Genomic DNA, 22,437 nt, shown 5'->3' on the forward strand with positions numbered 1-22,437 from the left:
TGTGACTGACTTTCTTCTGTCGATCACAAAAGATATTTAGAAGAATGTTTTTGTCCATTTTTATTATACCGTGAAGGTTTACCCCAAAAACACTTTCCCAGAAATTCATAAAGACTATCAAATATGGCAACACAAACCTCAAATGTCATGATGTTTAGTCATATGACATGCAAGAAGCAATGCGGTTTTTAGTTATTTATTTTTAAGCTAGCCAAGGCTGAATTTAAGTGTAAACAGTAATATTGTCAAATATTATTACAATTTAAAATAGCTGTTCGCTGTTGAAATAGCGGTTGCACTTTATTTTACAGTACGTGTACTAACATGTACTTATAGTGTACTTACAGTGTATTTATCTAAGAAAGTTCTGGTAATGCAAGGTAACTACATGGGGTAGGGTTAGGTTTAGGGGTAGTTCAGGGTTAGTACCTAGTTATTACATAGTTATTGGAATTACTATAATAAGTACATAGTATGTACATGAGGAACAGGACTGTAAAATAAAGTGTTACCGAAATATCTTATAGGTGTGGAATGACATGAGGGTGACATGACAGATCGTGTATGTGCTCTGTCTCTTGTTTTTCCTTATTTAGGATCTGTATTGGTTACAAATATCGGTTATCTTTTATCTCCTCCCAGGTGACATCTAACCGTGCGGCCCAGCTTGCAGCGGGCGACTCTTGTCAGAGCCATGGCAGTGCCCTGCTGTCGGATCCCCAGCACCCCTCTGCAGCGTCCGGCCCGGGCCTGTACTACTCCAGCTCTACTCTGCCTGCCCAGCGCGTCAGCTCTCCCCTGAACTCAATGCAGTCCACGGTGGCCAGCGGATCCCCGACTAAACTGCAGCGGCTGGGCTCGTCCTCCGACACACCCGGCTACGCTACCACCCAGCGCCTGCCCTCCTCGTCCTCCTCAGCCTCACCCAAGCCCTCTCCAGCCAGGCTTGCGAAATCCTATAGCAGTAGCTCACCGATCAATGCGGTGGGGATCGGAGGAACGCCTGGTACTCACGCTTCAGGCTCCCCTCACCGGTTGGCATCTCCGCCCAGTAACGCGTCGCCTATCTATCAGCAGCTGCAGTCTGCAGGAGTATCGACTTATGCTACGCTTTCACCCACCAAAAGGCTGGTGCACTCATCTGAGCAGTACAAGATATCCCACGATCTCTACGCAACTGCAACTCTACAGAGACCTGGCAGCCTTGCTGGTGAGTAACAGCTCTTGACCCATCTTTTACTCGCCAACGTGGTTTTAACAAACATTTGTGTGGGTGTTTCTGTGGGGATGTAATTTGATGCATGAAATACTTTCAGGAACCCAAGAAAACAATACAAGTCCATTACTTGCTGTAATCTGGGAATGTATCTTCTTTAAAATATTCAACTGTAATCTCATTCCAAACAGCAGCTGGAAACAATACAAGTACAATACAATACAAGTACATCAGTGTGCAAACTAATAACTTGTGCTAGTCGGTGACTAGTTGGCAGTCTGTTTGAAACATGTATAATTGATTTTGATCAGCTTTGAAGTGAAGGAGCATTGGCACTGACAGCAATTTGAAGTGACCAGAAGCCATTCATTTTCAGTGAGAGCGTCATTGAGGCAATATGATCAGATCACAAATTGAGTTTAACTTTTAAAAGAGTGGTGACACAATTCAGCAAGTGTTCTGTAATTGAAATAAAATAGAAGTATTAGATGGAAAAACAGAAATAAGTAAAAAATTATAGTAAATAGAAATAATTATAATAAATTAAAGCTAAATATAGATGTAAAAATAAAAATAAATGAAAAATCACTTTAAAAATAAAATGAAAAATATAAAATAAAATAAAAATAGCTCATTTAAAATATTTATAAAAACTATAATAGTATATAAATAATATTAAAATACTAACCCTGGTAGGTGGTGACAATTTTTTTAATTTATGATAGGAATTGTTGAAGTGAATCTTCTAATGAATCAGTGAATCATTCATATTCATTCAGCGTATTTGTTCAACAACATTGATTCATTCAGGAAAGAATCAAGTGAATGTCTGTTCAAATCTCAGAATCATTAACAAAGGAAATATACCAAAGTACACAAAGTAATATATATGTATGTATGTATATATATATATATATATATGTGTGTGTGTGTGTGTGTGTGTGTGTGTGTGTGTGCGTGTGTGTGTGTTTGTATATATATATATATATATATATATATATATATATATATATATATATATATATATAAAAATATATTTTATATATATATATATATATATATATATATATATATATATATATATATATACACACACACACACACACACACACTTTTGCATTCTTAGCTCGATTGCTTCTAACATTGAGAGAAAACATGCTAACAAACATCAAAGTCCGAACATCAGTGGCTTCTCTGTGATCAGAATGAGATAAATACCCACGGGACTCAGGTAAATAAACACAGCAGACAGACAAATCTGATACTCATATTAGTTTTCACGTAGAAAGCACCTAGGGAACCACATTTGTTTCCCGTGCATGCTTTCTTTGCTGATCCCTACATTCAGCCCCTTAAGTCTAGAGACTTCAGCTCTTCCTTTGAAGGAACATAGCACTTTGATATGAAGACTCGTTCTCGCTCCACAGTTAGACATCAAAGAGGTGCTGTAACAATTCATTTATTCAGTCATATATCACACTTGGCTGATATTGTAATTAGTGTTGCTAATTTTGCATTTAACATGTTACTTTTCCTGTAATTCTTGTAGAAAGTCATCTCAGTCAATCTTAAGTCAAAGATGATGGGCTTTGATTTAATATATATATATATACTCATGTTGATTCTTTTAAAGTGTTTTTGGTTTAATAGCTCCATTAATTGCTTAAGCCTGTTAGTTTAAAATTTCTGTTTATCACAGTACACAACAATCTGCTTTTATTAATTGATAGCATCCCGTTTCATACTTCGGAGATCATTTGCATTAGTTATTATGTTAAAAGACACCAATTATAAAAAAAATAAAAAATAAATTCTGTATATAAGAAAACATCTGTTTTCATTTAGCTTCACTTGATGTGGTAAAATAATTCAAACTTAAACTTAAAATAAAATCTATATTGACATAGTAAATAGCTAAAATACACTAAAAATAACGCTTATACACTAACACCTTAATATAATAAATGTTTTAATGCCACTTTAGATCAATTTAATGCATTATTGCTGAACAAAAGTATTAATTTCTTAATTTAAATGAAAAATATAGTATTATCTGACCCCATACTTTTAAATGTAGTGCTCAAAATGGTATTTAATTATTTCATTTATTTATTTTTTTCTATTTATTTGTATTAATTTACCAGAATTACTGTGTGCAGTAAACAGCAATCTACATCTTTGATAGCACATTATAATGCACTGTAAAAAAAAAAAAAAAAAAAATTCAAAGTTTTGAAATTGTTGGAGAAAGTTTTACAAGAAAACTCTTCTTGCCGTTTCTTTGTAATTTTTGTGAAATGTACTTTCGGAGTGAAAAATTGTAAATCTTACACGTTTAGTTTTTTCAATGTGTCCTGCTTAACAGGCCGATTGTGGACCTGTGTAAGGTATTGTTGATTACAGCCTTATTTTACCTGCCACATTGTCAGCCCTACATCAAACCCGCTGAGGGAAACAGTCACACAATGGGAAACAGCAGGCCAGTGCCAAACTATAGCTCAGCCCGTGCTGAGCCATCACCAGCTCTCCCGCTTGTCTCTTTGATTAAAGTCCAGCATCCCGTGGCCATACACCTCCACCAGTATCTGTACACTGCAATGGTCCAGCATGCAGTCCACCCACCAACACACTGACCGAAAGCTGATTACAGTTGAAGGCAATTACATAGTATAGACGGGAGACTTTGTTTGCAAGGTCTCCCTGATTTCGTTTGGTGAGCCTATCTTTCATGATGTGGTATTTGGAGGGATTATTGGCGAAGGACTGATGATGTGTGTCATTATAGCCAGAGGCAATGTGAGAGAGAATAGCAGAGTTAGACTCTTACTAAGACTGAGAAAGACAGACTTTAGTGCTTATCTTACTTCTGCAAAAGCAAAACCGGCACAGAAACAATGTGTAAAAGTGCATTGCAATGCTGGAGAATCAGGGTAAACCATACAGAAACATGGTGTTTTGAGGTAAAATATTATTTTCTGGTCTAGCTTGAGTGGTTAAAATGGCTCTTGATTAAGCGTATCACTTCACATGAGCATCAGCATAAAAGCACTATGAAAATACAAGCCTGTTTAGAATGAATCTAATTGTAAAGCTAGAAAATTGTTGCCTTTTCAAAAGTAAAGACTTAGATGATGCACTTACTTTGCTACAGTATACATCATTTTTGTTGCTTCTGTTTTGTCTGGTTTAATCTAGAGGAAAGGTTGCTTTCAAGCTTAGTAAAAGATAAGTTAATAATAGTAGGTTTTTTTTATTGTTGTTTGTTTGTATGTTTTAATTTTGTAGGACAAATGGGCAATAAGCCACTTGAGACCCCATTTAAAGTGTTTTGATAAAGTCCGTTTAGATTGCTTTTTCTTTAGTTGTTGGCTGAAGAACATGCTTTCAAATGCAATTTAAATCTTATTATTATTATTATTATTGTTAGTATTATAGGTTGTTATAGATAGATAGATAGATAGATAGATAGATAGATAGATAGATAGATAGATAGATAGATAGATAGATAGATAGATAGATAGATAGATAGATAGATAGATAGATAGATAGATAGATAGATAGATAGATAGATAGATTAGGTTACTACATTCGATCCTAAAGTCAGTCTATCATCCTCGTGCTTTAATGACAGCAAACAGAGACCACAATGCACAGCCAATGTTCAGATGCCCGAAGCACTATTAACACTTCGCCTGTGATTAGATGGTGAAGAGGTGCTTCAGAGCACTTGACTAACTTGTTCCAAGTGTGTACCGGATGTACAAACCTATTTATTCAGCCAGCTGTATCAAAGGCTCATGGATTTCTCTTTTAGATGTAATGTTTCATCATTAGGTGGGTAGGGAGCATGAGGGCAGATTGAACGGATGTTACATGCGTCTCCTCACAAGATACAGGAACGGTTTGGCTAGTTTGTATAGGCATCTGTGCAGGAGCCGCTGACCTGTCAGTCCAAATCCTCCACCTGGACAATGAGTTTTGCCATGTAATTGCTTTTGAAAAGCTGTGGTTCTCCTGCAGTGAGACGTGCTGCTTTACTGCTATCACAGACGCTTGTAATCACTTGGACCTGTTTGGCAACATCTGAGATGAGGTGTCTCTATCGTTTGCCCTCTCGCTGTCTCTCTGTTCTTACATGTCTCTTCTTGTTCTCCTGCTTGTCTGTCAGTCTTTCTATCTGCCGGGTCAGCCATCTGTCCATCTCTCAGGCTGCCCATGTCTCTTAGTGTCTACCCTGTTGAAGAGACCAGCGTATGTTGCGCTTCGGATGCTGCTGTTCCCACTAGGATTTTTAACTAGCTTAACCAGCAAGATTTCGGTTTTCAGTCGCTCCACCAGCACAAACATGCTGGTCTCTGAGTCAGTCCAGCAATAAACCAGCCTGAGCCAGCATAGAAATAGGCTGGATTTCTTTTCAGCAGGGTGGCTATTCATTTTCCTGTCTATCTCAAGAGTTTTGAAACATTTGTCAAGGACCTCTGACTGTGAAGACTTCACAAAGCAAGTATGAAATATTAATGAGACATGTTGTTATCAACATTAAATAATTGCATTTTAAACTGTCCCAGTACTCAAATAAAATAAATGATTACATTTTAAAAGTTTGCCAAATATTTTCTGGAGACACTGTAAAACACCAGCAACAGCAGTATGTAAAAAATCTAAATGTTCTCTGTATGTTGACTTATTATTATAGCAAGTTATATATAATAATAATAGAGAGAGAGAGAGAGAGATTTCGGGGATTGTGGCTCTATCCTGATGGATTTCTTCCAACACAAAGGAAATCAGTTTAGGGAAGAAACACCCGTTTGTCTGCCGGACACTGATAAGGTGATTATAAATAATGCCCTGTATATCTACAGCTTCTTTTTTTTCTGAGCATTGCACAGTTATGTCCTGTGAAGCACCAGAGCAGATCAGAGAATGCAGTAGTCTGAAGATTAACATGCATGCACGTTTTCTGTTTTAGTGGCCTGTTTCTGTTCTGCTGATTGTTTGCATTGCTGTTTAGAAAATAGTATATCTCTGTCATTCAGTGAAAACCAATGAGATGAGTTGCCAAGCTATAGAGAATCCTCCCGTCCTGAGCCACAACATGTCTATTTTTTTGGTGTATGGCATCCCTGTAGGCCGTCGTAAAGCCAGGATATCAAGTGTGTGGATCAATGCGAGTATGTGAGTGAATGTTGAGTTAGCGTTTGCCTTCCTCCTGTGTCTGAGGTTCATAAACATCATCTTCATGCTCTCCTTCATCTTCTCTGGAGATCCCAGCATGCACTCTTGATCAAGAAAGGATGGATTAGTTGGGCTGTCCACACAATGTCATATATCAATTTCATATTCATATATCAATATATCGTGAGGCTTTTTTTATTCTCACTGTATTGAATCAACGCTTATATACAGAGACTGTACTTGTATCAGGTTATGTTATATCATATATATATATATATATATATATATATATATATATATATATATATATATATATATTAGTGCTGTCAATCGATTAAAAAAAATTAACTAATTAATCGCACAATTTTTTAAAATTAATCGCGATTAATCGCGATTAATCGCAATTAAAAGACTGAAACTTTTTGGATATGTAAATGTAAAATGTAAATAATTAATGTAAACTCAAGACAAAGAAACTATTTAAATTCAAAATATGATTGTTTATTGGAATTTTTGTTTAACTTGTAACACAGATTTTCTCATGTAAACAACATACCTGCAATAAATCATCAATATCCTCCAAATTAACTGTTGGCTTGAAAGCCATATTTATTACAGAAATAAAAACACAGGCATGTAAGTACCATTTGAATTTCAAAACAATCAATGCCAATAAAAAACAAAAATGATTTCCATGTTGAATTCTAAGTGGACTGCAAAAAAATTCCAAAGTATAGTCATTGCCAGTGCTTTAAGTGAGCCGGTACGCTCATTTGGACATCTGTTTTAATAGAGGTTTTAATCTTTTACCTGCACTGCCGATTTTCAGAGCGCCCTTCACAATGCAAGCTTCCTAATTCATCCCACCCAGAGCAGAAACTACATTACCCATTCACCCTTAAGTTATACAAGTGAATAGCGCATGTGTCGCTTTTCCCACTGTTAAGTGTCAACATCTCATCGTGGCCGGAGAAGGTGTGTGAAACTCGTTGTGAGTTATACTAAAGCAAAATCTTGAGTATTTATTGTCTGATAAACATTAAAAACTGTCTGCGGAGGTTGAGTCGTCCTGCAGCCCCCGCTGGCTGCTCATTGGCTGCAGCATCTTTTTTCTAAGTTCTAAAAAAATACCGTAGACGGCAAGGCACAAATTTAGATATTCATTTATCTAATTAGTCTATAGCCTATGCACAAAGACAATATGATATTTTCGTCCCCTTTTTGTTTTAAAGCTTGATGAAGAGAGAGAGCGCAAGTTGCTGCAGCTGAGGAGGACAGTGATGCACGCGCACAGGAGTGATTGACAGTTCGCGGCACTGTGTACAAAAAAGACTCAGCTACACAATTATTTCGTTATTTTCATTTAAGCTTATTAACGTTAGCGTTACAGAAAGGTCTGATTTACGCACTGTTACAGTCATTGTTTTTTTTTGTTTTTTTTTTTTTAATGACATTTGAGTTCATGATTTTAATGTTGCTGTTTCTTGTGGCAGACTAAATGAAGAGTAATGTTTCTTGTGGCAGACTGAAGAGTAATCCGGCAGAGTTTTATACTGAAACTTTCCGTCTAAAAGTACTTCCTTGGTCTTATCCATATTTCTTTGCACGTTGAACACACATAGGCCACAACTGGAAATAAAAAAAAACTGCAACCGCGTTAATTGCGTTATTTTTTTTTAACGCGTTAAATATTTCAAATTAATCGAATGCGTTAACGCGCTAATTTTGACAGCACTAATATTTATATATATATATATATATATATATATATATATATATATATATATATATATATATATATATATATATATATATATATATATTAAATATGTAAATGATAATAAAATATATTTTATTGCATCATATTAATCTATATTATTCAATACTTATTTAATGAACACTGATCATTTTAATATTTATTATTAAAAGGTAATAAGAATATAAATATAACAGTTTAAATATTTATTCGAATTTGTAAATCATTTTGAATAATAATGATTGTTTTGATAATTATAATTTACATAATATATGGTTCTTTGTTTATTTAAGTAGTTAAGTATTGAAGTGTTTGTTTATTATAAATAATTATTCCTATTCTGAAATTATAATTAGTAATGGTTATTTAATAACATTCACATACTTTACACGTGTGTAAACAGTATTTAGGTTATTAAATAATATATAAACACATATATTTAAAATATAACACTAGAGTCCCTATAAACTTCTACTGAGCCTGGATATGTGTACTATATATATTGTGGAATATTGTGGCTATGCTTTCCTTCTGTGGTTCAAAGGGTTCATAAACATCATCTTCACAGTCTCCTTGCTGTTTTCCAGAGATGCACTCTAGATCAGGAAGGAAATATCGACTAATTTGCTCTCTGATGCCTTGGACATGTTGTGATTGGCAGATGTAGTGTCAGTTTATGTGCATTATGGGATCAGCATAATCATGTACTTGTACTGCTGTATTGTTCTTCTCATTCATAAGGGAGTTTGCAAGACTTTTTTTTCCAAGTTCAAATTATCCTCACTAACAAGAACTGTGTCTTTTGTGTCTCTTTTAGGATCTCGAGGTTCATACAGCAGTCAGCACGCTCACCTGGGCCCTGAACTGAGGCCCCTGCAGTCCCCCGAGCATCACATCGATCCAATATATGAAAACAGAGTTTACCAGAAAGTCCCCATGAGAAGCTTGAGCCAGAGCCAGGGAGAAGCACTCCCTCCAGGCCATACTGGAACCTACCGGGATAACACGGGTAAAGTTTACCCACACTCTCTGTGTGTGTGTGAGCGCTGAAGTGTGTTAATCCCCAATTTACCAACCTTCAGGATTTCTGCTAGTTTTGCCAGTTTTGTTGCTGCTATTTTTAGTCCCTTACATCTCAATGAGAAAGTGTAGTAGTGTGAATTCAGCTCAGGAGTGTGATTAAAAAGTCATACTGATATATCACGATTCTTTTACATTTAATTCATCAATAATTAAGGTCCTTGTCTTGATATTCATTCGTTTAATCATGCATTCATTCATATTTGTAAAGAATTGCAGTTTTATACTGGATGAGACTTCTATAGTATCTATAGTATAATATAAAGACTATATATACTGTAGTATAAATTGTAGTTATTTAGTTTATAGAATATAAATGTTACTGTTTTCATCATTTATTAGAATAATTGCACAGATGCATATCCACACACATATGCAGTTACACGTCAGTCATTTCCAGTTATTTAACCGTCTGCCATGTTATTTATTAATGTGAATAATTATTCAAATATTAGCAAAAGTTATATCAATAAATTGTAATATATATTAATATTTATAAAAATAATTGTTAGTTTTAGTTTAATATTAAATAAACGAAATACTACATATAAATACTAAATATACTACAGTATTTATTTATTAAGTTTATTATCTATAAATATTCATTATTTTCTTTTAAATAATATAATATAATATAAAATCCATATATAATAATATAAATTGTATATATATATATATATATATATATATATATATATATATATATATATATATATATATATATATTAATAAATATTTATATATATATATATATATATATTCAGTAATTCAACAATAATTTAACATTTATGTTAATTATTCATGCTTTTTTTTTAAATAAGAGTACATTATTCAATAAACAACATCAAGGGGTTTTTTTTCAGGTTTTTCTAAAATTTTCAAAATTGTTTTATTGATTGGATCGCAATTGTAGCATTGACATTGTAAGTTGAAGTGTGTTTGAAAAAAAAAAATAGAAATTATAATTTTGATTGGATTTGTTTGTTTTCAGAGAGTGTGAAGTGATGTGGAGCTGTAAATCAACACCTTATAATGTCAGCCATCCAATCAGAATCCGTAGTTGAATATTATGTGTGAGTGTGAAGGGAATGCAGTGTGAGTGTGGAAGGATGCAGCATGACAGGATCTCATGGCAGCCCTGGAGCAAAAATGTTACAGTGTGACACTCACCTGGCTTAGTTGTACCCATAAAATCTATACAGTCTGTTTTAATTGGGGTCTGTGGTGGGAATTTCCTGTGCTTGCTGCAGTCTTGCCGTGACCTTTGAGAGTTTATAATGAATCTCAGGAACTTTATTCCTTTTCAAAACTGTTGCCTCTGCCTAATGGTATGGCAGCATCAGCAGACAGTTGGAAATTACGCTCTGTCTCTTCTGGCTTTCTCGGCTCTGAGCTCTCACAAATCACAGTCCTTTTATTATCTCACACTCAAGATGTTACTGTGCTTCAAAAGGAAAATTGAGAGCATTGGCTTGCTTAGATAAACAAAATAGAGCAAGGGCAGTTCTGTCTCTTATTCCCTTTGAATAGAGCTAAAATAGAATTAAACGAGTAAATGAAGTGGTTTTCTGTCTGTAGCTAAAGGTCGACTAAAGCTGAAGTGCCCGTCTGCTACATGACTCAAACTAAAGCTATTTACACTCTTAAGGGACTGAATTTAAGACATTATATAATCCTGCCTGAGCACTTCTATAAAAAAAAATTCAAATGAATAATTCATAAGTTTCCAGTATGAGTTGTGGCATTTGTGCTCATTACTGCTGTATTTTTATTTTTATTTTTTATTTTCATTACAGTCTGTGTTGCTAATCAAGCTCTATCTTCGACTGGAGACCTCGGGTGTACTCGCACTGAAACATGGTTCACTATGGAACCATTTTCACATGTGGAAAATGGCCCAGAAATGGCTGTATACCAATTTAAATCTGCATGTAAGAATATGAGGGCCCCAAAAGTCTTTGAATGACTTGACGGCATATCAAACTTCTGCCAAAACAGCTTTTCTTGTTTGCGAACTGCATGTCAAACGTAGCCTAGCCACCTCTGAACTGCACATTGCCTTTCTGTTGCATTTTTTAAAGCCTTTGTCATTTTATCTTAAAGAGGGTATGAAAGTCCTCCGCAAGAGCTGTAGAAATATTTATGAATCTAAAAACCTGTTGGCTGCTTTCTGTCTCTCCTTTTCTCCTATTGCACAGTTGGCAAACGATCATATCAAGTCAGTCAGAATTGGCGCAGTGCAGTCGCACCCCGATAATAAACAGCCATTTTCCAGCCAGCAGATTTCAGCTGTGGCTTGAGGTGTCTGAAACTCTACGATAGCATTCAAAGTGACATTGAGAAGTCTCAAAATGCCTAGAGTCTCATGAACAAAGCTCAACTTTTTGGATTTTATGTGATCAAGGTCGGCTCCCCAATACGGCACTTGAAAGTGAGATATGGTTTTGTGAAAAGTCGCTAATGAGGATGCATGCGATCTTTGATGTCACTCCGTCTGAGTGCACTGACCTCACTGTTCTCACCGTCTCGGTACTCTTCCTCCCAGTTGCATTGCTTCCCCTCGCTAATTGGCTCATTTGACCCGCAGATGAAGTACAGGGCTAATGACGACATTAGAAGCCGTCACAGATACACCACTAACATGTAGCAGCTGTGTTCTTATTACAGCTCTGTCATTCAGTGCAGGAGATATAAAGAGGAAGATTTATGGTCTTATTTTGTAGGGACAGATGCCATTGTTTGAAAGACTGTCCTGTTTGAGATCCTCAGGTGGAAATGATTCAAGCAATCAGGGCAGTTCAGGGCCAATACCATCACGAGCAGTTTAGACAGACTGAAAGGTCGACCGCTGGGAAGTTTTCTCCTATGAAATGTTTTTAGTCTTATAATTTTTTAGGGGGGAGAAAGAGGCACTGCAGTCATTCTGTCTCTTGGTGCAGTGCCTCGCATGATGTCTTCTGTTCATGCAAGGAAAGCACTGGCTCATTCCAACAAAATGCCATAAACGCCCATTTGAGTTTTCAAATTGTATATTTATGAAAAAAAAGTAGAGAAAGCATATAAATGATCTCTGAGAGAAGAAGCATCATGGTGAAAGGCTTTTATGGGTGAAGCTTATAAAAACTGACAGAAACACATCTGGGTCACTTCAGGAAATAATAAAATATTTTTTTTACTATAAGTTTATTCTACAGATTTTTTTTTTCTTTTTTATTGTACAGTGTTTTTCTTATATAATACACATTAATGTAATTATTTATTTAATTTAAAAAGAATGTCTCACCAAAGCTGTATTTATTTGATCAAAAATGCAATAAAAAAAGTGTAATATTGTGAAATATTGTTACAGTTTAAAATAGTTGTTTTCCTATGTAATAGCGAAGTGTCACATGATCCTTCAGAAATCATTCTGATATGCCGATTAGTTTTTTATTATATCATTTTAAATAGTTGTGCTACTTAATATTACAATATTTGTGATGAGATATATATATATATATATGTGTGTGTGTGTTTGTGTAAATTTTATTAGTTTGACCCATTATGGATTCCCTGTAATGCTGATTCCTTTCAAGTACATTATTCATCATAAGTTTGCCTGTCCGGGAATCAAATATAATCTTGCACATAGCTCCAGATAATGTGAATGTGATTAAGCTCCTCATGGCCTTTCATTCTGCTGCTGCTCCACTGCAGGATTTTTTTCGTTCATTTCCAGCTCTGAAATTCAAACTTGATGAAGTTAATTAGGCTTTGTGTGAGAGCGACTGGAAGAGCAGCGTATGCGGCTAAGAATATGCTGAAAAGACTCATTTTGGAGCCGAGCAATGAATTAACCCAAGTTTGAGGGAAGTGTTGTATCAAATGCTGATGGAGCTTTCCTGCTCACATCCCTCTATAAGGGACCACGCTTTTTTGCAGAACAGGAGACAGGCTACCAAAACAGTGTGCTTTTGGCTGCATTTTATCATACAAGATGACTAATATGACAAAGTGGAGCATTTAACTATCCAGTGCGTTTCCTGAATCTGCGTCATCTGTAGAAAAATGAGCCATAATACAATGGGCCAAAAAAAAAAGATGAAGGAACCACAATTTTACCTCAGTTGTTACGCAAAGCCTCGGTTTGACAGTCTAAAGCAACACTTGAAGCTGAAGTGGAAAAGTAAGGGAGAGTATTTCAGCCGTTGTGAAGTATGGTTGGAGGTGAAGAGCAGAATGCACTCTTTTGATATTTACCGGGTGCTTACTGACATACAACAACGCAAGATTGCAACAAAATCAATTTGTTCGTAGAGGACCAACAAAATCATCTTTATCAGACCATGAAAATGCGGTCTGTTGCCAGAATTCTAACTGCTGGTCTGCAGCCTCACATTTGTAATATCTGTGCTTTATTTAAAATGTAACATTGTGTTTTTGCTGAGCTTTCAGGATGTATTAATTGCTCACTGAACTCACATACAGTATGATAATATGTGGAGATCAGCAGTAAATTCCCCATTGAGAGGCTCAGTTTAACTTGTACCTGAATATAGCAGCCTGTTCCAGTTATTATATAAGATGAAGAACCTACAATACGTCTACTTTGACTTTTCTTCTGAGATGTTATTTTCCCCTACTAGATGCACAAAAGAAAAGGGAGCTTCACATTAGTTTTTATTGTACAGCATATAAATTGAATTTGTAAACATATAGGTCCTACTTTATTCTGTGGTGCTAAATGAAATGGGAGTTTCCTCTTTGTTATATTTACATTTACATATATGCATTTAGCAGATGCTTTTATCCAAAGCGACTTACAGTGCATTCAGGCTATAGAATTTTCTTTATATATTTATTTTAAATATATTTTGTAGGTATGTAGATTTTGATATTTAATGTTTTCCTAAAATGTCCAAACATTCCAAAATGGTAATATGAAATGTAGAGAGTCGCACCCTTTTAGAATGTTACATGCACTAGTAATACCTAGAAGGTATTCCTCAAGTCATCAATATTAATAATTTATGTAAAACAGTACTGAATTATTTGCCCAAATTAAGAGTGCAAAAAACAAACTGGCCCAACAAAAATGTAATTTTAGTGATAGTTTGTGCAATATGTATATTAAATATATGAATATATTCAGCATATATTTTCAATATTTAATAACAATTAAACATGGAATATAATTTGTAAATATATATGATAAATTTATACTACATATTGCATCTAAAATATTGTACTTAATATTTTATGCAATCACTTTTTAATCTTTAGCATTTATTGCATTTCATAAAATAATTTAAAAAATATATATATATTTTTTATGATTTTATGAATTTACTTCATATACATTCTTTAATTTTTATATTCAATTAAATAAAGTTCAATGCATTTTATAGTATAATATTTTTTTATGTTTTTTAAATTATTACATTTTTACATTTTGGTGTTAATATTATTTAATTAAAAGTTGTGTCCTTTTCTCCCTAATATTTTATTATTTTTTATATTATATTATACGTGTATCTTTAGTGTGTTTATGTGTGTGTGTGTGTGTGTGTGTTTACTGTATGTATATAATATATACATGAACAATATATATATATTTAATGCAAAACAAATTATAACTATTACAATAATTAAGTATTAGAATAAATATATTAGAAATAAGACATTTATATTAGAAATATTTTATTTTTGTATTTAATTTTATGCACATTATTGTTTATTTTTTATATATTCAGTTACTTTAAGTAGTAAAAGGGGTAAACTGTTAGAAGTAGCGAGTCTTCACCTATTAGACTGTGAGATCACAAAAACTCATACTGTATGCAAACTTAATGTCTGTAAATCAGTGGAACAATAAAAGCTTTGACTGGTTGTGAGCTCAGTTTAATACCATCCTGTGAATCTGGCATCTGCTCCACTCAAGCATGACTAATGAGCAATTACACGCACACTCACACACACACACACACGCAGACACATAAACACTCTGCAAAAGATGGATGGCACTCATAACTTGTGCTGGTGGGGAGACACAGAAGCATCGTCTTGATTCACGTGAAGCATCACCTTGTATCTGTTCCGTAGCCTCGCTCCAAGGATGTGAGGCGTAACACAGATGATATTTACAACCTTAGTGGAACCTGTGCTGTTGTTGTGCCATATGTTAAGGGCCTTAACACACACGTGAGTCTGAGTTGACATGTCGTCTACAGTATGTGTACTGGGAATCATTCATGTTAACATGGACCCGAAGCATCCAGACAAAGCTTTACAAGACAACCTCTGCGAAAAGCATCATCAGATCAGTAACTAAGGAACATGATGTTGCATGAGTGAGTCCAAGCCAGCATCAAAGATTGTATATACAGTGGGGTTAAAATATTTTTCACGTTGAGTTTTTGTAACCTTATCTCTATGTGACATGCCACAACTTCCTTTCAACATTAAATATAAATTGCATAAATGCATTTCAGCACAGCTGGAACAATGTATTGACCAATCAGCATCAAGGACCAGAACTATCCTCTATAAAATGAGAAATAAAGCACTCAGGTGGGTTGCACTACTGCTGCTTAGTAGATGCACATTTGCATCTAAATCACTCAGACTAACAGGCACATAATGATAATGTTATCTAGATAACATCTATTTCTTTATTGGAGAACCTCCTGTACTGTATCTTAAGGATAAACACTAGCTCACTTTTTTCTTGGTTGAATTTCTTTGAGAGAGTGATATTTTCCCAATGTCAGCATTTGAAGCTCTCTCTTCAGAGCAAACAAATGGATCCATTCGAGTCAGAGTCATTCAGGGAGCCCCAGTAAAGCAGGCAGCCCTTTATTGTATTGCACTTTTTTTTCCAGCATAGCAAATGGCAGAGCAGCAAATCATTCCTCTAATATGTTTCTGTTGAGTGGGAGTGACCTTTGGCAGGGTGTAATATCACACAGAGAAAAAAAATTGCTAGGAGGGGCAACCGAGCAGAAGAAGAAAGGACAGTTTGTTTATGATCACATTACACTGTAACAGAGTACTGAATCTATTGATCTCAACATTGAGGAGATGCTCTGATTCTTATCTCAAAGGTCAGGTAATTTATAAGAACAGCCCCTTATCAAACCTATAGAATATTCAAAGCCTTTCCACAAGAGGAGATTAGAAAGATTGAATGGGTGTGTGTGTGTGTGTGTGTGTGTGTGTGCGTGTGTGTGGCTTGGTCTGATTCATGAGACGCCAGATAGAAGATTGAAAGAATTCATATTCAGCATCAGTGCTGGAAGAATGCACTTAGAAACACATTTGTAGTAATGTCAAGGACTTTCACTTGTGGCTTTTTAGTTTTTATTCTCATATATTTATTTTCAAGTGTTTAAAATATCTGTTGAAACAACCGGCATTTGTAGCTGCTTTTTAAAGTATGAGGAATGCTGTTGTCATGACAATCAGTGCATGTTTTCTATGATTGTTTTTGTGCGTATTCTTGTCTGTGTAGCACATTAAATAGTCTGCCTAATCACATTTCCATTGTATATAGTGTATGCCACTTAAGATTTGGTTTCTATGCAACCTTTGCAGTGTAAAATGGCTCATATTTTGTAGCTGAATGTTTTCAATGTAGAAGCTAAGGACAACCAACTATTCATTAAGTGAAGTCGACTAGTTTGTCTGCTTTTTGTGTGTGTGGCTTTGCTTTAAAAGAAAATGAATTTATAGATGTGGATCATCTGCCATTTCATACAGTCGATTCATGACTAATATGAGGCAGGACAACGACTTACTGTGCGATGGAGCCTAGAGAATATCCCTAAAATTCAAGATTCAGAATTTTCTGAAATTGCTCCCTGTTAGCTGGGGTCATACTTACTGTACAGTAGCTTGTTAGCAGGGTAAAATACTCTAAATCCTCTCTAAATATATCCCCTTTAAATTGCAACACCAAAAACAATAGCTAAAATATATGGTCTTTTTTAAGCATTTCTTGCAATATTCATTGCATTTGAAGATGCTGTTTCTCATTAAAAAGTTTCATAGATATAATTTCAAAGAACATTATTTTCTGAATGTCATATATCCATCCCGTTCACTGTGTTAAAAATAACATGTTCCAGTGCCGGATCACTACTCATTATAATGAGGAGTGATCTAGCTCTGGAATTGTCATTTTTAATGTTTAAGCTGAGGGTTTGTGGCTGTTATTAGAGTTGGAAAGCAGCAGTTTTAATCTTCTCTTATACACACTGACACGCACTTCGATCAATCACTGTTCCACAGCTGCAGCGGCCCGCTATCCATTCTAGTTAAACCACAAAATGCAAACAAATATCCAGTTTTTGATATACATCCACTGAGGTACATAATCATGTTTTCTTTATTAAAAAATTAAAAAAGTTCCTCAGGGTAAATTAGAAGCAAGAAACCTTTCTATTCAAGGTGAAAATGGCAACTGAGATTGTGTATTTTGACTCTGTCTGGATAAAAAACATGAATATTTGATTTTTAAATACAAATAGAGACAAACAACATCATAAACTATCGTTAAAAAGTTCTCTTACTGTTTTTGGTTAGATTACCGTTTTTCAGTTGAAGTATTTGAAAGAACACTTTACAATAAGGTTAAGCAGTTAACATTAGTTAACTTGAACTAAGAATGAACGATACTTGTACAGCATTCTTTAACCTTCGTTATGTCAACTTTAACATTTATGAATGCATTATTAAAATTAAAAGTTGTGCTTGTTAACATTAGCTGATGCACTGTAAATTAACGTGAACTAACAATGAAGGACTGTATTTTCATTAACTGACATTAACAAAGATGAATAAATACTTTAATAAATGTATAGTTCATTGTTTGTTCGTGTTAGTTAACACATTTGCTAACATTAACTAATGGAACCTTATTGTAAAGGAAAATCTACCGAAATCTACTATGTTCAGCAAGTCTACATTTATTTGACCAAAATACAGTAAAAGTAGAAATATATAAAATAAATATATTCTAAAATGTATTTTTTTCTTTGATGCAAAGGTGAATTTACTTCAGTGCCACATGATCATTTTGCAATATAATTTTTTTTGCAATATTATACATATCTTTTCTGTCACTTTTGATCAATTTCATGCATACTTTCTCAATATAAGTATTGTTATATATATATATATATATATATATATATAATACGAAACCTTTGTTCAATAAGGCATTATGATTTTGAGCAGAAAATGATATTGGTTTTCATGTAGCTTTATCCGGTTCAGAGAGAGGAGGTGCAGATAAGCAGAAGAAAGTTGGCTATTATTCACAAGTGTCCTTCAAACTGGCTTAAGAAAATACTGTATATGGTGTCAAAGGAAGCAGAACAGCAAAAAGGCTGAGTATGCGAGATAATTAAAGAATTACACTGTCAAACACTGTTGTCAGGAAATAGCAGGATTCACTGAAGCACATTATCGGTTACTTACCCTCGTTAACAGCCTCTTTACAAAATGAATAAGAGAAACTGTCAGTGTTTCACTAAGATCACTCAGAAGTGAGCGCACGTTGTGGCCTTAGAAAGATATATTTACCAGCCAGTGCACCGTTTTATTCTCACCTACCTTTAATGATGGAGGACAGGATCTACAGTGATGGAATTAACCAGCAGTGGATTATAAAGTTGTAGAGAAATATATTGAGTTGATACTAGCACTGACCGTTAACATTCCTCACAGATGAAAAAAGATGAAAACCTACGGTGAGTTAATAACACCTGCTTTATTGTTGTTTATGGTTCCATCTATCATTTTTATAAAGAATATATATGCAGTCTAATATTTGCCAGTTATTACTTTCTGCTCTCGCATTGTTTACGACCACCGATGACAAATAATATATACGAGTCGGGTCGGTTGTAGAGATTTTATGCAAGATCTTATCCAGCTTGTGTCAGGTTGTGTGTTTGTGTGCGTCCTTGTCCATGTGTGTGTTTTATCTCACGCTGTGCCAAGGAAAGCCCTTGTCCATGTAGGGTCGAATAAGATACACCAGTTCTGATAGGATAAGCTAATGTAATCTGAAGGTCACTGAAAGGTCATTCTCCCGAGGCTTCGCCGCTGTAGCAGAGGGGCAACACTTCATAATGATAAAGTCTTCGCAGAGGCCTGGAGCAGCAGCTCTTACACATATAGTGATAAGCAGAATATTTACTGTTTGGAAAAGTGTGTCAAAAAAGACATAAATTCATCAGAATTGCAGCAGTGTTTGATAATATATCATCTTTCATTCATTAACTGAATCAATGACCTTACTATATGATTTCTCACGATCGAGTGAAATTCAAAACAGCCAGTGCCGGTTACTCTGCTTTTAGTTAAAGACTGAAATTTAATTAGCCCTTTTTGCAAGGTAATTAATGACATACAGATAGATTTTCACCTGCTAAAGGTGTTTGCACGCAGTTGGAGCTGTAAATCAAGCCCCAGGGGCCTTCAGTGCTAAACCAGAGACCTTGAGTTATTTGAAATCTTCACATTCGAGTAATGAGTTTGAGTAAACCCAAAGCCAAACTTGTTTGGATACTTGGCCACCTCATTATGTTTTTTTAATATATGTATATGTATAGATAGATATAGATATTCTTTCTACTGTGCAGTGTTGGGAAAGTTCACTTTCTACATGAACTAGTTCAAAGTTCAATTCACAAATTTTAAAATGAACTAGTTCAGTTCATAGTTCAAACTACTGAATTTTGAACTAAGTTCACTAAGTTCACAGAATGAACTAGTTCATAGTTATTTTTTTCCATATGTTGCTGCGAGCTACTATTTTTCGAAATTATTGCCACAGCCATTATTTTATCAGTTTTAACAATGAAGCTATGCGTCAGATTTCATCTTCATATCCAATTTTAAATCCTAATCCAACCAGGGTTTACATTAGCATTGAGGGGACAGCATTTCTCCATTGTTGCTTTAATGCTTTGTCTCCCATTCTCACTGACCTTGTCATAATCTTGCTACATGCTGCTGTCGCCTTGATGCTTTTTTTTTTGTTTTTTTGATGATGCGTCACGCATGCGGTGGACGGCGGTGCGACAATGGTGGCTGGTGTTGCCAGATTGGGTGTTTTTCCGCTACATATTAAGACTCGTTTACGGTGTGTTTTGGCCGGGTTTTCGCCTGGAAGGCTCTATAGAAATCTGGCACCCTATTGAACAAAGTTAACCTGAGAGAGCGTGCTGTTCACAGACACCAGAATGAACGAGTTGACAGTAACGTTCATCAGGCAATAATACAGCACGTTCAGTTCACGTTTGCCCAAAATATGAACGAGTTCAGGAACTATCGTTCAATGAACGCGTTCAGGCACAACACTGCTACTGTGTGTGTGTGTGTGTGTGTGTATATAGACGGTTTCAACGGCATCAACATAAACAAACGTTAATGCGCGTGAGAGCTTTTGTGGACCTAACTTAACTTCCGGTGGACTCCAAATAGAATCAATAACAACAGTCAAGTCCCTCTAGAGTAGATATTTTTTGATAACAAACAAAATATGTTTGCTGCCTGGATCAGGCGGACTTAATGAAAATGCAAATTCATTCTTTACCAGCAGGAGATGTTTTAAAGCATAGACATAAAGTGCGAGAAATAGAGGTTTCCCCAGTAACAGCTGTAAACAAAGCAGAGCTGGTACACTCACACGCTGCTATCAGGCATTTAACATGCAAGTCCTACTTCAGAAATGCAGCGATATAAAAACACCTGTGCCTCGCTTTGATATTTAAACATAAATGTAAGGAATTATTATTATTAAACGTGCAGTACGTTACGTAATGTTACGTTACTCATGTTTATTTAACGAAGCCTTTTTGAAAATCTATCAGTTTTAAAATTGTGGCGAGTCTCCAAAAATAAATAAATGTATGGGAAACCCATCCCGCAGCACAACCACTTGAGCCCAACTTCAGTCTACTCATCACCTTGGCTTTAACTGCGTTTGTAGAAGGCACTGCAGCCAGACCGATATACACAACACAGACCGGAAGTTAACTTAGGTCCAGGCGCGTGCGCCCGATGAAACCGTCTATATATATACTCACCTAAAGTATTATTAGGAACACCATACTAATACTGTGTTTGACCCCCTTTCGCCTTCAGAACTGCCTTAACTCTACATGGCATTGATTCAACAAGGTACTGAAAGCATCCTTTAGAAATGTTGGCCCATATTGATAGGATCGCATCTTGCAGTTGATGGAGATTTGTGGGATGCACATCCAGGGCACGAAGCTCCCGTTCCACCACATCCCAAAGATGCTCTATTGGGTTGACTGTGGGGGCCGTTTTAGTACAGTGAACTCATTATCATGTACAAGAAACCAATTTGAAATGATTCAAGCTTTGTGACATGGTGCATTATCCTGCTGGAAGTAGCCATCAGAGGATGGGTACATGGTGTCATAAAGGGATGAACATGGTCAAAAACAATACTCAGGTAGGCTGTGGCATTTAAACGATGCCCAATTGGCACTAATGTGCCTAAAGTGTGCCAAGAAAACATCCCCCACACCATTACACCACCACCACCTGCCTGCACAGTGGTAACAAGGCATGATGGATCCATGTTCTCATTCTGTTTACGCCAAATTCTTACGCAACATTTTTCCAGTCTTCAACTTGGTGAGCTCATGCAAATTGTAGCCTCTTTTTCCTATTTGTAGTGGAGATGAGTGGTACCCGGAGGGGTCTTCTGCTGTTGTAGCCCATCCGCCTCAAGGTTGTGTGTGTTGTGGCTTCACAAATGCTTTGCTGCATACCTTGGTTGTAAAGAGTGGTTATTACAGTCAAAGTTGCTCTTCTATCAGCTTGAATCAGTCGGGGATCATCATCAACAAGGCATTTTCGTCCACAGGACTGCCGCATACTGGGTGTTTTTTCCCTTTTCACACCATTCTTTGTAAACCCTAGAAATGGTTGTTCTTGAAAATCCCAGTAATTAAGCAGATTGTGAAATACTCAGACCGGCCCGTCTGGCACCAACAACCATGCCACGCTCAAAATTGCTTAAATCAACTTTCTTTCCCATTCTGACATTCAGTTTGGAGTTCAGGAGATTGTCTTGACCAGGACCACACCCCTAAATGCATTGAAGCAACTGCCATGTGATTGGTTGATTAGATAAATGCATTAATGAGAAATTGAACAGGTGTTCTTAATAATCCTTTAGGTG

The 22,437-nt window shown here is 35.5% G+C and overlaps 1 protein-coding gene across 4 annotated transcripts in view; it reads left to right on the forward strand.

Annotated features, from left to right (window-relative positions):
- LOC113066243 (catenin delta-2-like) overlaps window positions 1–22,437 on the forward strand; it is a 291,904-nt gene that overhangs the window by 170,494 nt on the left and 98,973 nt on the right. For all 4 annotated transcript variants that reach the window (XM_026238062.1, XM_026238064.1, XM_026238063.1 and 1 more), the window contains 2 exons: window positions 643–1,210; window positions 8,968–9,159. In XM_026238062.1, coding sequence (XP_026093847.1) covers window positions 643–1,210; window positions 8,968–9,159 — 760 coding nt within the window. The remainder of the gene's footprint in view (window positions 1–642; window positions 1,211–8,967; window positions 9,160–22,437) is intronic.

The sequence above is a fragment of the Carassius auratus genome, chromosome 49, assembly GCF_003368295.1.
Source record: "Carassius auratus strain Wakin chromosome 49, ASM336829v1, whole genome shotgun sequence".
Lineage (NCBI taxonomy): Eukaryota > Metazoa > Chordata > Actinopteri > Cypriniformes > Cyprinidae > Carassius > Carassius auratus.